Source organism: Misgurnus anguillicaudatus, chromosome 5 (genome assembly GCF_027580225.2).
Source record: "Misgurnus anguillicaudatus chromosome 5, ASM2758022v2, whole genome shotgun sequence".
In the NCBI taxonomy this organism is placed as follows: Eukaryota; Metazoa; Chordata; class Actinopteri; order Cypriniformes; family Cobitidae; genus Misgurnus; species Misgurnus anguillicaudatus.
The window spans coordinates 18,680,443-18,696,046 of NC_073341.2; the positions used below are offsets into that span (position 1 = coordinate 18,680,443).

At 37.8% G+C, this 15,604-nt stretch overlaps 1 protein-coding gene across 7 annotated transcripts in view; it reads left to right on the top strand.

Moving 5' to 3' along the window:
* Positions 1–15,604, top strand: part of gpat2 (glycerol-3-phosphate acyltransferase 2, mitochondrial) — a 71,880-nt gene that overhangs the window by 41,189 nt on the left and 15,087 nt on the right. For 5 of the 7 annotated variants that reach the window (XM_055167415.2, XM_055167418.2, XM_073867674.1 and 2 more), the window contains exons 10-16: positions 2,825–3,010; positions 6,406–6,504; positions 11,688–11,770; positions 12,618–12,736; positions 12,827–12,897; positions 14,817–15,081; positions 15,431–15,567. In XM_055167415.2, the coding sequence (XP_055023390.2) occupies positions 2,825–3,010; positions 6,406–6,504; positions 11,688–11,770; positions 12,618–12,736; positions 12,827–12,897; positions 14,817–15,081; positions 15,431–15,567 (960 nt within the window). The remainder of the gene's footprint in view (positions 1–2,824; positions 3,011–6,405; positions 6,505–11,687; positions 11,771–12,617; positions 12,737–12,826; positions 12,898–14,816; positions 15,082–15,430; positions 15,568–15,604) is intronic. The other 2 variants (XM_055167419.2, XM_055167421.2) reach the window with 2 other exon arrangements.

Sequence of the window (15,604 nt, forward strand, 5' to 3'; positions counted from 1 at the left end):
TGTCTGGAACTGTGGAATGTAGCATCTATGTACATTTAGAGCTATTGTCTGAGCTGGTGCGATTGAGTGGAGGCAGGGACTAATTTGCATATTCACATTAGTCTAATAGTGGACCAAGGGGTTGTGATTGAGTAGAGGCGGGGACTTATTACTTTGGATCCGCGTATTAGGGGTGGGCGATAAACCGGTAGATATAATAAATTTGTCAACCGGTAGAGATTTTGGACTATCGTCTCTATCGAGGTTACGCGCCCAAGTCATGTTGCTGTGTGCGTGGTTGCGAAAAACATAACATTTATACACACATTTAAACACTACAGTTTTAAAACAAGTGATTTTAAGCCTTTGAAATACAAACAACAGTGCTATATGCGCATTCTGCTTTTCTGTGAGAGGAGTGCGTAAGTTGTGCATCCACTACTCATTAAGCTCGTGAGCATTTTTGTCGCTTTATTTGCCTTAAATACATATATGGGTCAAAATTCCCGTCTTTGCAAGTATCCTTATAAACACGACCATTATTAAAGCACCACCAAATAGTTTTTTACCTTTAAATAACGTTTCCAAAAAAGTTTCAGTCGTTCATCCACTCGAAATGGTGAACGGCACTTTCACATTCGCTTTGCAGCCCTCTATCGGCCAAAACCGCACTAAAGAAGTTTCCAAACGTCGGGTTGCGGTCCTGCAGTTCGAGTGAAAACTACAAAAACTTGCTTTATGGCAGACCTACAATCTAATCAGACCCAGCTTTGCTGGAGTAGGCTAAATTATTTACGACAGTGGTAATGGACAATTCCGCTTCCAACCTGTAGGGGGAGCAAAGAGCGAAAACTTTTTAGTGTTGCTTTAAGAGAAAGTAAACAGCTAAGAGAAAACACACGTGTAACACTGCGTTCACACCAGCTGCGGTAGAGGCGACAAAACGCACTATTCCCGTGTAGTGGGACACTTGAACAATTTGAGGTTACTTGCTTCATTTGCGCGTGAAATTCTAGTCATTCGAGACATTCACACAGAAATTCGCGTCATTGGATAGGCTTCTGCGACTCCGCTCACTCCCTGTAATCACGTCACTACGAAAGCAAGCTCCTGATTGGTTAACGCGGCGCGAATATCTGCCAAAGTTTAGATTTTTCAACTCGCACGTTTCCCGCGGCAATCCGCGCTGCGCGTTCCGCGTCATTTGCACCACGCCATTCGCGCGTACCATGCCGCAGGATGCCTATTTGCGTCTTTGCGTTGACTTAACATGAAAATCACGCATGCTTGCCACCTCTTCGGCGTCTGGTGTAAATGCCACATAACAGTAGATTGGATCCGGACTTTGGTCTTAAAGGGGAAGTTACCTAATTTTGCTTCTGTCTGTCACTCATATTTTTGTGAAAATCTCTCACTGCTCTTGACTGAATCACTTTTCTCATTTAATAAGACATATAATATACATTATTATTTATTATTATTCACTCATCACTGACTGTTTTTCTTCAATGAACTTGAATTTTGTTTGTTTTTATCTTCTTTTTTATGCATGTATAAGTTTTTTGTGAGAATTATAAAAACGCTATAACATTAAATATTTTAAAAACATAAAAACCTTATTAAAAGATAAAAAATCTACCGTGATACATATCGTTATCATGATATAAAATGAATCCTATCGTGAAATGAAATTTTGATCATATCGCCCACCCCTACAGCGTATACTAAAAGAGGAAATGTAGAGTTACTATTTTAAGGCATTAAGTAATTATTATCACAGGATAAACCTTTACATATGATGTAAAGCATTACAATAAGCTAAAACAAGCAAAAATTAAGATGTTTCTTATTTTTTTTGGCCATTTTATTAGCGAATATACATCTGTCTAGCCAAGCTCTAGTTTATTTTATTTGGAAAAAAATAATGGAGCGGGGGGCCTTCAAATATTGTTGTGGGCAGCTAGGGGGCCTTGAAGTGATAAAGGTTGGGAACCACTAGGTTAGACCACCTGCCGATTTGTCTCAAAAACCATCCAGCATTGTGAAATGCTTTAATTCAGACTCCTTTACAGAGAGTTCTTGATGTTTCACTATTTTAAACAGGAGTGATGAATGACAAGTTGAATTAGCATTTTTATACCCAAATTTGAACCGCCACATTTAACTTCTTTCACAAAGCTATTATGTTGCTTTAGCAGAACTAAATATAAATTGCATGTATCATTTAGAGTGCTGTTTTTGCCGTTTATGTAGCTTGACTGTCGTTGCCCATGCAGAGAAAGTCATTCATACAAGTTTGGAGGGCATTTAATGAGGTGTAGGAATTTAAAGTTTTGGTTGAATTGGTCAAAGAGTCCTGACTGAAATTTCGTTTCGCTTTGCTTTTATTGTTTCGTGATCTTCCACCTCGGCTCAGATAAAGATTTGAGAGTATCTTTGAGCTGCTGTAATTCAGCATTTTATGATATTCGGCTCCCACCGCGCCTGTCTGTACTCAATTTCATTATTCTGGTTTGTAGAGGCTCAGCTCAATACGAATTGAATTTTGTCCCCTGTCTGTAAGTTTCATCCAAGCTTTACAAAAGTACCATATGTATCTACAGAAGTGTCGCCGACTTCCCATTTCGCTCTTGCGATAGCATGTCTCTCTCCCTCAATCGCTTACTCCCTTTAACAGTGTGCTTTCAGTTCAATTTTTATAGGATTGATTTTACAGATATTTGAGTTCATTTTATTCTCCGCCTCACATCTCTTCTTCATCATAAAAATGTCGTCTGTCAGCCTCTGTTTTTCCTCAGACATTTTATCATTTTTTTTCTCTTTCCTGTTCTGTCCTGCTCCACAGTTGATTGGCGAGCTGTTACGAGAGCGTGCCAGTCTCAGCATGGGCGTCTGTGCGGGCGGAGGTCAGGGCGGCCAGTGGCTAGCTCGTGTACGCCAGGCCATCGTCAACGGTCTGGTGCCCGACGTTAGTATCGTGCCAGTGGGCGTTTCTTACGACTGCCTGCCACAGCACTTTTTACGACCAAAGGTGAGGACCTTAATATGATGGACACTCACTACAGCAATTTCATAATGACCTCCATCAAGTCTGAGTCACCATCTGCACACAGGGCTATTAAATAAACCAATACCATTACAGATTATGTTCCAATAACAGCTCTCATAAGCACAATGATCATAGCCTTTGTGCTCATCAAGTCTTTCTATGCCAAGTCTGAATATTACTACTGCTCATACTTAAGATTAGGGGTAGTGAACAGATACTTAATCTCATCTTTGTCATGTGATCAGTGCTGCAATGTTTGTGATTCCTCAAACAGTAAGGATTCTTGAGAAGATGAATGATTTTTGGCTGGGTGATGATAAAATGAGCAAGACTTTCATTAGCTGCGTTTCCAATACCCTTCAAATTGCGCAAATGGAAACACGGATATTTCGCATAAACCCCCATGTATCGCAAAACTTTTTAGTTTCTCAGTCAACTGTTTAGTTTCTTAGGGCGCGCTCACACTATCCAAACCAAACCGCGCTCAGGCGCGTTTGACCCCCAAAGCCTGGTTTGTTTGACTAGTGTGATCGCTCTGTTCCGCGCCCGGGCGCGGATTGGTTAATCGCACTGCGGTCGGGTTGCAGAGGTGGGCCAGAGCACGGTTCACTTGGGCTCAGGCGCGGAAGGCTGTGGTGTGAGCGCAGTCGCGCCTGAGCGCGATTCAAAAGGTGAAGACGTCAGTTGCGCGACCACTCACCTTCATCTGCTTCCGTAAAAACCTTTTGATGCGCGCAGCGGGGTTACGTGAATGTCCGAGCTGCACACGTGACAGATCAACTAAGCAATATAATGACATGTGAGAGGGTTGTCTGTAATCGCGCACCAAACGACTCCGAATAAAAACACAGACATATCATTACGGTGGGTTCCAGTGTTAAGAGAGAGCTTTACTTCCTTCTTTTTTTTAAAAACAATCGCATCTTAATGACGAAAGCGCGCCCGGACTTGGATCGATAAAAAGTACAGTGTGAGTGCGTGCACCTGGGGGAGTAGGGAGGGGTAACAATCGCGCTGGGGCATGGTTTGGTTTGGATAATGTGAGTGCGCCCTCAGTAAAGTCTGAAAAACCTGTAAAACGGATTTCTTTTATCGGGGAAAGCCTATTAAAAAACGGTAGTTTTTGCTCATTGCCCCGATTTCGCTTGGCATGTAAACACCTTAATCAGCTTTCTCCCAGTTTTGTTCATGTGCGCATGTCACCGCGTGTGAAAGATAAACACCAAGTAACTTATAAAAGTCTCCGCTTCACTAAAGTCGACTAAAGAGAAACTGTGAAAATAGAAGCTTATGGTACATTTACAGGTTCAGCAGACATGACGGCTGCTCCAGCTCTGCTTCTGTGCTGTTCACACATGCAGGGTGAGTGCTGTAACCTGTTAATATTAGCGCTTAAAGGTCACGCACAGTTCACATATGCATTGTGTGAAACTAAAACTTAGCAGTGGTGTGTCTGAAACTGCCGAATGTTGTGTCTATTAACATTTATATCTATGGCCAGAGCTGTGCGATTGAGTAGAGGCGAAGACTAATTTGCATATTCATAGATCCGCCTATACTAAATGAGGCAAAGGTGTAGAGATACAGTACATTCAAGCTGTTTTAAAGCATGAAGACATTATTGTGACGGGTAAATCTTTTATATATGATATTATGATGCTCAAAGATGCGTTTTAAATGATAAAACTATCGACTACAGGGAGACTTTAATGGAAACACAGCTTCTGATGGTGCAACATGAGTCACATCTATCAACCATAGAACGTGAACCAGTCCCAGCTAAAGTCATTGTTATGGTTTTCTACATAAAATCATTCAACATAATGTTAGGAACATTCTGTGAAAATAAAACCTTGATATCTTTAATATTGACTGAGGTAGGTCATGTAGAAGAATAAAATCAATGATTGAAATAAAACTTTGATGTTTCTAAAGCTTATGAGACTTTAGGATGGATTTCACAGTTGTCACATTAAAAAGTTGCTCAGAAACACCTAAGCAACCCGTTACCAATTCCCTGGCAACTACCCATAGCACCCAAGTACCCGGTGTATACACTGTAAAAAATACTTTGCTGCCTTAAAATTGTTTTGTTAAATCAACTCAGATTTACAAGTCATGTCAACAGAGATGAGTTTTCATAACTTATAAAATATAGTTGAAAAAAGTCAACCTAAAAGTTCACCTGTAGTTATAACAACTCATCTCTAGTCAAGATAAATAATAGTACGTTGAAATGACTTGTAAATCCGAGTTGATTCAACAAAAAAATTTAAGGCAGCAAAGTATTTTTACAGTGTAGTTTTGATAGAAGATGCATCCCTCACATTAACCGCAGTAACTGTTGTAATTTACTGTAGTTTTGTACTTTGTTCCTGATTAGTTAGCTGCTAATTAGCAACACTAATCAAATGATCAAACACTAATCTGATAATATGTAAATACAAACACTGCAGTTTAAAACAAGATTTGTTGATTCAACTTAAAAAGTAAGTGTAGACTACGTGCTGCCTTAACATTTTGAGCTATTTCAACTTTAAAGGGGACATTTCACAAGACATTTTTAAGATGTCAAATAAATCTTTTGTGTCCTCAGAGTACATATGTGAAGTTTTAGTTCAAAATATCATCTAGATAATTTATTATAGCATGTTAAAAGTGCCATTTTGGGTGTGTCCTTTTAAAAAATGAGATGATCTCTGCACTAAATGGCAGTGCTGTGGTTGGATAGTGCAGATTAAGGGGCGGTATTATCCCCTTGTGACATCACAGGGGGAGACCAATTTAAATGACCTATTTTTTCACATACTTGCAGAGAATGGTTTACCAAAATTAAGTTACTGAGTTGATCTTTTTTACATTTTTTAGGTTGATAGGAGCACTGGGGACCCAATTATAGTGCTTAAACATCATGAATTCAGATTTTTTTCCATATGTCCCCTTTAAAATATTAGTTGACTTAACATTTTTTAGAGTTAACTAATATTTTCAGGTTGAATTAAGAAAAAAATTTAAGGGAGCACAAACTCTTGACTTTTTTAAGTATAAATATTTTTTACCGTGTGGGTTTATTTGGTCATTTTTAATAGAACGTATAGAACGTCTCTAAATCTGCCCTGAGTTAGCAGACATTTGACATTTTGTAGAAAGATGAGAATCCATATCATTGTGTGCATTCATCTTAAATAAATGGCAGTTATTACAGCGATTACTGCCACTAATTTTTCCACTAATGGGTCTTCACCATTAGAGTGCTGTGAAGAAGAGAATAGTTTTCTCGAATTAGATCTGAGTCATTTCATCTGCTTCCGTGCGACCGCTTAAACGTCTGGATGATGTTTGTGAGAATTTATTTCATGTGTTTGTGCCATCTCCAGGCTGGGCTGATGTCTGCTGTGCGGTTTGTGGTGTCCCTGCTAAAGGGCGTTCACAGAGGAAGTGTTCGCATCCATTTTGCACAGGCTTTCTCTTTGAAGGTTACGACACAATCTCTAATTTTTCCATAAACACACACAAACAAATAAACCAGTCACAATGTAGTACCTTAATGCAGTGGTTCTCAACCCAAAGGGTCACAACCCAAAAAACAGGGGTCTGTTTTGATAGGTTTGCGGGCATCAAACAATGTTGATTATATAAAGGACAACTGTGCATGAAGATCTTAACCCTATAGCATTCATTGTCATTGCTTCTCTATTCCCCACACACTTTCAGGAAAATAATTATTTTAAGAGCTTGTGGATGAAAAGCTGGCTATATTAAATGCTGTCTTTAATACCAAGCAGATGCCACTGCCAACTGAACAACACACAGACAGTAATATTAATATGGCTAGCGCACACTTACCTGCCTTTCAGCGAATCAATTCAATTTAGTTTATTGTGAAGGGCTTTTTGAAATATGCGTTGCTCCAAAATAGCTTTAAAGAAAATAAAAAGTAAAATAAATGGAAAAGAGAAAGAAATGGTGACTTGCACTCCAAGGGCAAGATTGGGAAAAAACTCCGTAAGGGATTTTAAAATATGAAGAAGAAACCTTGGGAGGAATCAGGGACTCGGAAAGACCTCCACTGAAATGTATCTGTGCATTTTTACTGAAATTTTAAGAACTTTGACAGATAAATTAGTAAGGCTTTAACTTTTTAGGACAACTAATTAAAGGTATAGCAGAAGATTTTCGTTTTCCGGTTGGATCATCAAGACTTGGTCCTCCTGGTTGTCAATCATTCTGGTGGTATGTTTACGTAAGGCTGTCGTACGTGCTCGTGTTCGCTTTCTGCACATCCGCACTTTCAGGTGTATATGTGTGGTGAGCTACGGTTTCAGCCATTCATTGAAGCTCGTGTTCTCACCGTATTTTTTCAAAATGTCTGAGGTTCACAAGAGAAAAAGTGTTTACGAATTGTATGACAAGAAGAGAAATGCCTCTTAAGAAAGAAACAAGACCAGAGTGTTTATGAGAGACTATTTTATATGTGGGCACTAAAAGCACAGGTTGGGCTTCCCACGCAAAGTTTCTACTCGACAGGTAAAGTTTGTCATGCTATTTGGAGAAATCCATTTAAAATCACTGCTAGTAAAAGTTGATGTAAGCTATGATTAGCGATGCTAGCCCTGGCATAAGTCACGAACAAACCGCGCAGACATGGTAAACATCTCAAAGTATGAGCCATGCCGGCAGCAACTTGTAAACAGAGCAAAGAGAAGAGGCTTGTGCATGCTCTCTCGTGCACACGTTAATAGGCGTTCTCTCTTGGGAGCAGGAGAGTGTTGCGCATGTGCATTTTTTAAAAAAAAGTAGAGGGGCGGTTCTTTTCAAAAATACGGGAAAATCTTCCGCTATACCTTTAAGTCTTTCCCAAACAGCATTTTTTTTAAGTTGCCAGCCAGCGCCAGCATTTTTCATGATTTTCACAAAAGTTTAATAGCCTCCAGAAAATGTTCTTCTTTAAATAAATAAACATACAATATATTAAATAAAAAAGACCCTCAAAAAAATAAAAAGTTTCCGTAATTCCATTTTTGTGAAGGACTTTTGATAGAGATTAAATTCAGAGCGATCATCAAAACATACACAGATGTTTGCCCAAGGCCGATACTTCTGGGTTTTATAAATTGAGGAAGAGTGGATAATTACGGTGGCTCATTGCTGCCACATACATATTATTTTTTTCACTCAGTTATGTCGTTAAAACGACATCTTTTCTTGTTAAAACGACATCTTTTCTCGTTCTAACGAGATATTATGACGTTAAAACGACATCTTTTCTCGTTATAACGAGATATTATGTCATTAAAACGAAATGTTTTTTCTCGTTATAACGCGATATAATATCATTAAAACTAAATGTTTTTCTTGTTATAACGAGATATTATGTCATTAAAACGACATCTTTTTCTCTTTAAATTTACATATTTTCCGTATTAAGGAGATATTATATCATTTAAATAACACATATTCTTACACACGCTGTTTCATTAATCGACCCTTCAATGCAGAACTGCTTTTTGCAAGATCATTGGACATTTAACTCACCTAATTCATTCTAACTTTATTCTTTTCATTTTTACTTTTTTATTAATTTACAGTATTATGATTAGGCAATGTTGACAGGATGCTGCAGACTGTACGTTGGAACTTCACTTTCACAAGAATCAAACGGAGAAATTGGAAATGGCACTATTCTTTATGCACGAACTTGGCCGTTTTGGGAAGCTATTCATATGTAAACTGCAACATCTCAAATGTATTTAGGCTGGGTTTTTTGTCAGTGTAATTCGACCCTAGATGGTGTGGTGCCTTATCTTAACAATGTTACAAACATTAAACCCGAGTTAATTACAATTTTATGCTGTGATCAAAGCTGTATTTTTATTTTTTTGTGCAATATTTTGCTCATTAAATTTTTGTTTTTAAAGAAATAAAAATTTGCCCAAGTCATTTCAACTCTTTATTATGTTCAATTCATATAAAAAGTTGCAGAAGCAATTTAATGTCCCACCCAGAAAACAGACTGTCACAGCTAACACAAAACGTTCCCCTAACGTTAGTTTTTGGTTATCTTTCGGTCATTTTTTGGGAACCAAATAATAATGTTCTGGGAATATTCTTTTTATGTTTTATTTTTGGGAACCATAAAATAACGGTCCCATAAAGTTGCAAAGTGATTATTTAAAAATAACTTATACAGAACCTTCTCTAATGGTTGTTATTATTATTTATTTTATTTCATTTGAGGAAATGAAGTGAAAGCATAATTAAACCCATTATTTAGTGTGCACGTCTGATATGTGCGCGTTCTTCTGCACGCGCTTCTTCAGGCACCGCTCTACACCAGTAGGCCTACCCGACAAAAAATTACGGTCACTTCGTTTTACCTCTCAGAGACTTCCCTTTATTTAGCTTTTTTATCTTTCTTCATTTAGTAACTTAAATATGTGAGAAGGAATAATTGAGTTATTTTTGATCGACTTGACACGTCTATATTATGAGGAGAATATGATGTTAGAAGTTTTTGATTAATGTACAAACGGATAGACTGTGGTAAGATCTGTTATAAAATGTTTATGTGTCATTTCGTTTTTACCTCAGAGTCTAACATTATTCTAGCGATTTCTCTTTTCTTTGTTCATTTAGTGACTTAAATATGTGAAAACGAAAATATAATTTAGTCATTTCCAATAGAGAATAAGAAGCTTTTGATTGCTTTTGAAACTGAAAGCTAGGCGGCTAAACTGATATGTTAAGGTAAAGTAAATGAAATGTTTATTTATTTGTCATTTCGTTTCACCCCAGAGTCTAACACTATTCTAGCAATTTCTTTTTCTCTTTTTTTCATTTAGTAACTTATGTGAAAACGAAAATGTATTTTAGTGATTTTCATCTATGAAGAGATGATGTTAGAAGCTTGATTGTTTTAAATTTAAATAACAGAGAGGCGACTTTGGTAAGATCTGTTACTAAATGACTAAAATGTTTATTCTTTTAAATAAATATCTGTTTTAAGTCATCTACTGTTGAAGTCACTGGTTATGTATATATTTGATAAAATATAATGTTATATAAATACTATGTGCGATGTACAATTTGTTTAGGTATTTTTATTTAAAATAACCTGTAAAACATTCATATAATATTTCAATAGACAATTATATAATAAAATAATTTAATTATTATAGATTTTTATTACATTTATTTTTTTATTCCTCTGTATTATATGGAGCAGTGTTTTACTTATTTCAGATAGATATAAAAAGATTTTGCGACTTCGGGGCAGATCCGCCCCGGAGTATATTGCTATCTTGGGTCGATTTACACTTGGACAAAAAATCCAGCCTAAATACATTTCAGATGTTGCAGTTCCCATAACGGCCAAGTTCGTGCACAAAGAATAGTGCCATTTCCAATTGCTCCGTCTGATTCCTGCGAAAGTGAAGCTCCAACGCACAGTCCGCAGCATCCTGCCAACACCGCCCAATCATAACAAATTAATAAAAAAGTAAAAATGAAAAGAATAAAGTTAGAATGAATTAGGTGAGTTAAATGTCCAACGATCTTGCAAAAAGCAGTTCTGCATTGAAGGGTCGATTAATGAAACAGCGTGCGCGAGAATATGTGTAACCCAAATAAAATTTAAGTCTCCCCAACACGGAAAATATGCAAATCCAAAGAGAAAAAGACGTCGCCTCAACGACACAATATCTCGTCACAACGAGAAAAACATTTAGTTTTAATGACATAGTATCTCGTTATAACGAGAAAAGATGTCGTTTTAAAGACATAATATCGCGTTATAACGAGAAAAAACATTTCGTTTTAATGACATAATATCTCGTTATAACGAGAAAAGATGTCATTTTAACGACATAATATATCGTTATAACGAGAAAAGATGTCGTTATAACGACATAACTGAGTGAAAAAAATAATATGTATGTGGCAGCAATGAGCCACCGTAGATAATAGCGGTATTACCGATTGCCGGAAATTCTCGTCATTGGCAGGGAAGCGCTTTCACTTAATTGACTAGATAACTTGTCAATGGTGGGGAAAGAGTTAATTTATAAGTGTTAATAATAATAATAATAAAAGGTTCATTTCAGGTCTTCTCATTATTAAAAAACGTTTCTATGGTAAATCTCAAAATTTATTAATTATTTCATGTCGTTTTACTTTTATATTTTTATAAATTTGGCAAACGCTTTTATCTGAATGCGCACTTATAGCGAATCACGTAATGGATAATGTATAGACAGCCGGTTGTTATCGCAGAAATAAGCCCCGACAGTGTGATCAGGACACTACACGATGTGGAGGGTCTTGTATCACTGAAGGAAATTATTTTTTGGGATCACAACTGGCTGCCTGTACATTATCCTGCTTATCTGGGGATACCGAACCAGTAAATGTTGCGACTGGCCAATCAGAATCAAGCATTCCAACGAGCTGTGTATACATCATCTATACGTTTGTTTTTTTCCCTGGGTTTGAACCCATGAACCTTTGTGCTGCTAACGCAATGCTGTACCTCTGAGCTATACAGGAGCACAGGTCCACTGTAAATTTCCACCACAGACTCGGTTGAGAACCACTGCCTGAGGTTTAATCTTTAGTATGAACTCAATATATAAAGTTTCTCTATCTTTCTTATTTCTTACAGGAGATGTGCGAAAGTGGAAAGTGTCGTGTGGATGGAGGGCGTCCCCTACAGGAGCTGCTGTTGCCCGTCATACTGCAATCAAGGTCTCTTCAGTCACTCTTCTCCATCTGCAGTGTACCATTCATCCTCCTCTTCATCCATCTCCCTCTATCTGCCCACATCAGCGTCTGTCTGCCAATATGGTCAGAGACGCAAGAGCTTGCGCGCTTTGCTTCGATCCGTTCATTCATCCCTTCTGTTCAAACCTTCGCTGTAGATCTTCTCTTTTTTTTGTCAACATGTTTCCCTGTATCTCCGATCTTCTAGTTCTTTGGTGTATTTCTTTTGTTTGTAAGAGCTGCTGCATTGCTAAGTACGTAAAGCACAAGGGAAATATATAGGAAGAATAAAAAAGCCACAGCCACTGTATCGCATTATCTGAAATTTCTTATACTTTAGTTTGCTGAATCAGACCTCCAGAGCCACTGCGCTCATATTCGCTTAAGAACGAAACATTTCTGTAGTGCTCGGCATCTTTTAAGCGCCTGAAAGTTCTCAGAAGTCGTTCATTGAAACCGTAGCTCGTAATGAGCTGGAATATGATGGAAAATCTACAAAGAGCTGCTCATCCGAGAGCCTCTGGGACTGCCGCATGCTTTTTAAGCTGAGCATCCACAGCAGAAAGGTACAGTCATGAAAGCCCAACCATGTGGGACTCGGCTGGCGTTTGCATTTTGACAGTTGGTAATAACGTGTTGCTGTAAAGCCTTTTGTACACGTTAGGGAGTGAGAACAATGAACCGTCGCTAGAGATTTGTGGAAGGCTGCAATGTAAATTTAACGCAGAGATCAAGGCCGTTCGTGTTGCAGGAACGAATATCTCGGCATGCGACCCTGTGTGTGTTTTATTGCGTGGGCCAAGGCATAATAAAAAATTATTTATTATATCAGGATGGACTTCATCTTTGGCCAGAAGGACGTTTCCTGGGTCCTTCCATCTTCTGTTATGCCTGAACTTTCACCTTTGGAGAGACAGCAGACCATTGCTCTGACTCTTCATCTGATGTACTGTAAGTCTGACTGACAGACACAATCTCACCTTACACTTTATATTCTATATATATATATTTATATGGCTAAACTTTTTCTTTTTTTTTAAGCCTCTACTACAAGTATGGCCGTCATGTCCACGAGCCTCATGTCCTGTTTGTTGCTCCACAAGCATCGTAAGGTCGGTCGAAATTGAGTATCACTTCACAACATACTGATCATTTTTAGCATTATTGTTAGTGTTATGGGTTTTATGGTGGTTTATGCTGAGAAATAGAGAAAATGTTGGCTTTCAATACAGTGAACATTTAAAGTAGGTTTACCCTGAAATTAAAATCGTCTCACTGGTCGCCAAATAAGCTCAAAATGTTAAAGGAATAGTTCACAGAAAAAACAAAATTGAACTCATAAGTTACCTTAATGCCATCCTAGGTCTATATGTCGGCTCCATGACAGTATGTATAATGATGAATGGTTCTCACGCAATCACATAACATGTAAGACCCATGTATCATCTTATATTCAGAGTTTGACCATTTTACGTGTTTTATCGAGCAATAAATAAGCTCAAAATATGTTTTCTCTCACAAATGTAAGACTATATTAACCCACTGGAGTCTTATAAATTACTTTTTCTAATGATGGATGGGCTTTAAAAATGGGTACTGCTGTATTAAATGGCCTATCCTCCTTATTTTTGATGTAAATGTGGGCGCCACCAGTTTTGAGCTTTCTTTGTGTAAGACTTCCAGTGAGCCTTTACAGCAAATGGTAGTCGTATTGCAAGGGACACAAGTGTGCCTTTCTGACTGGCTTTTTAATGTTTATTATGACATTTTTGCAGTTTGGGGTTGCCCATAATAGCTAATACAAACGCAGTAACTCTACAAAACATTTGTTGTAACCATAATACACGCACAAGAGCTGAATGTGTTTGTGGCGCACGTGCACTCATAATCTGTATTCATACACATCCATCAAGTTAAACCTTTCATAGAAGTGCCAGTAAACAATAAATATAATAATTGTATAAAAACAACTAATATTATGCTAATAAAAATATGCTTATTTGGCTGGTTTATTTATTTTGCTACTATATATGCTTATTAGTTAATGTTTATAATAGTTTTTAATGTGTTTGCGCATACATTTGTTATGTTTGTAATTTTTTTTTTTTAAATAAGCAAATAATTTCATAAGCTCATGTCTTATCTACTGCATAATAATATTTTCATAAAACGAAAAACAATACTGAATACATGTAATAGTAGTTTAATATGTTTCTTATGGTTTGTTTAAATAACTTACATTGTGTTGAATCAGAAAGATGCTGCTGACTGTCTGACCACGTAAAGCTTGACGTGTCGCCATAAAAACTCAATAAAAAATTGTGACAGTTGTGACATTTTAAACCATCACCGGAAAAGGTTAAAAATACAAAGTCTTGGTAAATTCCATGTACAAACACTCGACTGACTTTCCCATTGTAAAGATACTGGTGTCTCTGTGCTTTAATATTTGCGCATTGAAGACCCGTCACCTCCATCAACAACACAAAATGATTGAATATATCTTCATATATCAAGCCACTTCTTAATTTCATCCTCACACTGGTTCATACATGGCAGGTGTAGTGAATATTTACCATAACTATTTAAATCATGTTGCATGCGCGCTCCCACTACACTGTTTTCTACCAGCTGGCTATTGAAACACAAAGAAGGTTAAAACGTCACTTACGTACACATTCGAAAATAAGGTGGATATAAAGCAAGGAAGGGCCAGAATAGTATTATATATACATTAATAAAGTGTTTTTTTTTAAATGTATATAATCGTGTCATGCTGTAGAAAGGAAGTCATATACATCTAGGACGGCATATTGGGAGTAAGTTATCAAGTAATTTTAAATTTTCTGTGAATCAATACGTACAAGAGGACGTGCTATATTTTGAAATTAGTCCTTGTTAAAGGTCATTGATAAGCACATTTACTATACTGTATGTGTCAGCTTTAGAATGGTATATAAATTCGTTTAGTAATCCACTCCTTGTAGATTTTTTTTTTAAATTCTCTTTCTCTCTCTCTGTCCGTCGGCAGGGTGTGCGTGTGTCAGTATTGTGTAAGGACATCTGTTGGCTGTTGGAGGAGGTGTTATTCAGAAACACTGATGTGGGTTACGGTGGTTCTCTGGTCGGGCTCGTGCATCACGCACTCTCAATGCTCCACCCATATCTCATCCTGGCCGCAGCTCCTCCCACTGGAGAGCCTCTCATTGTACCACGGCCTGACCCAGAGTCTGCGCTTATATTGAGCCAACACTGTGACCTGCTTACGCATATCTTCATACACGAGGCTGTGGGAGGTGTGTACATGCATCATGCAGCTCTGTATTTGAGGATGCACCAATGGCAGTTAATACCCCTAGCTAGGATAAGCATGACCAAAAAACTATTTGGTAATTTATTATTTACATGTCAATTAATGGGCATCCGGAGCGAGGTTCAAATCGACAGCCAATAGCTAGTCAATCACTCATAAATCTCCGAAGGGTGAAAAGTCAAAATAATGGCGACAAGATGAATTCTTTATAATAGCTGCATTGAAAATCAGTTTGAATAGGCGTGATGGTGTGTTTGGGTTGAGTCACTGTTTCACCACAGCAGGGTTTGTTGACAGTGTTAATCCCGTGCCATGTGTGTGTTTGTGTAAAGCGTGTGCCATTTCAGCCATGCTGAGGGATGTTGTAGGCTGCGGAGGGGGTGGAGACCTGGAGTTTTTGTTCGGCCAAGAAGAGCTGACAGAGAAAAGCCTCCAACTCACACATTTACTTTCACCTGGGTACATACCAGTAAGTCTCTCACACACCCCCACACACACCCACAGAT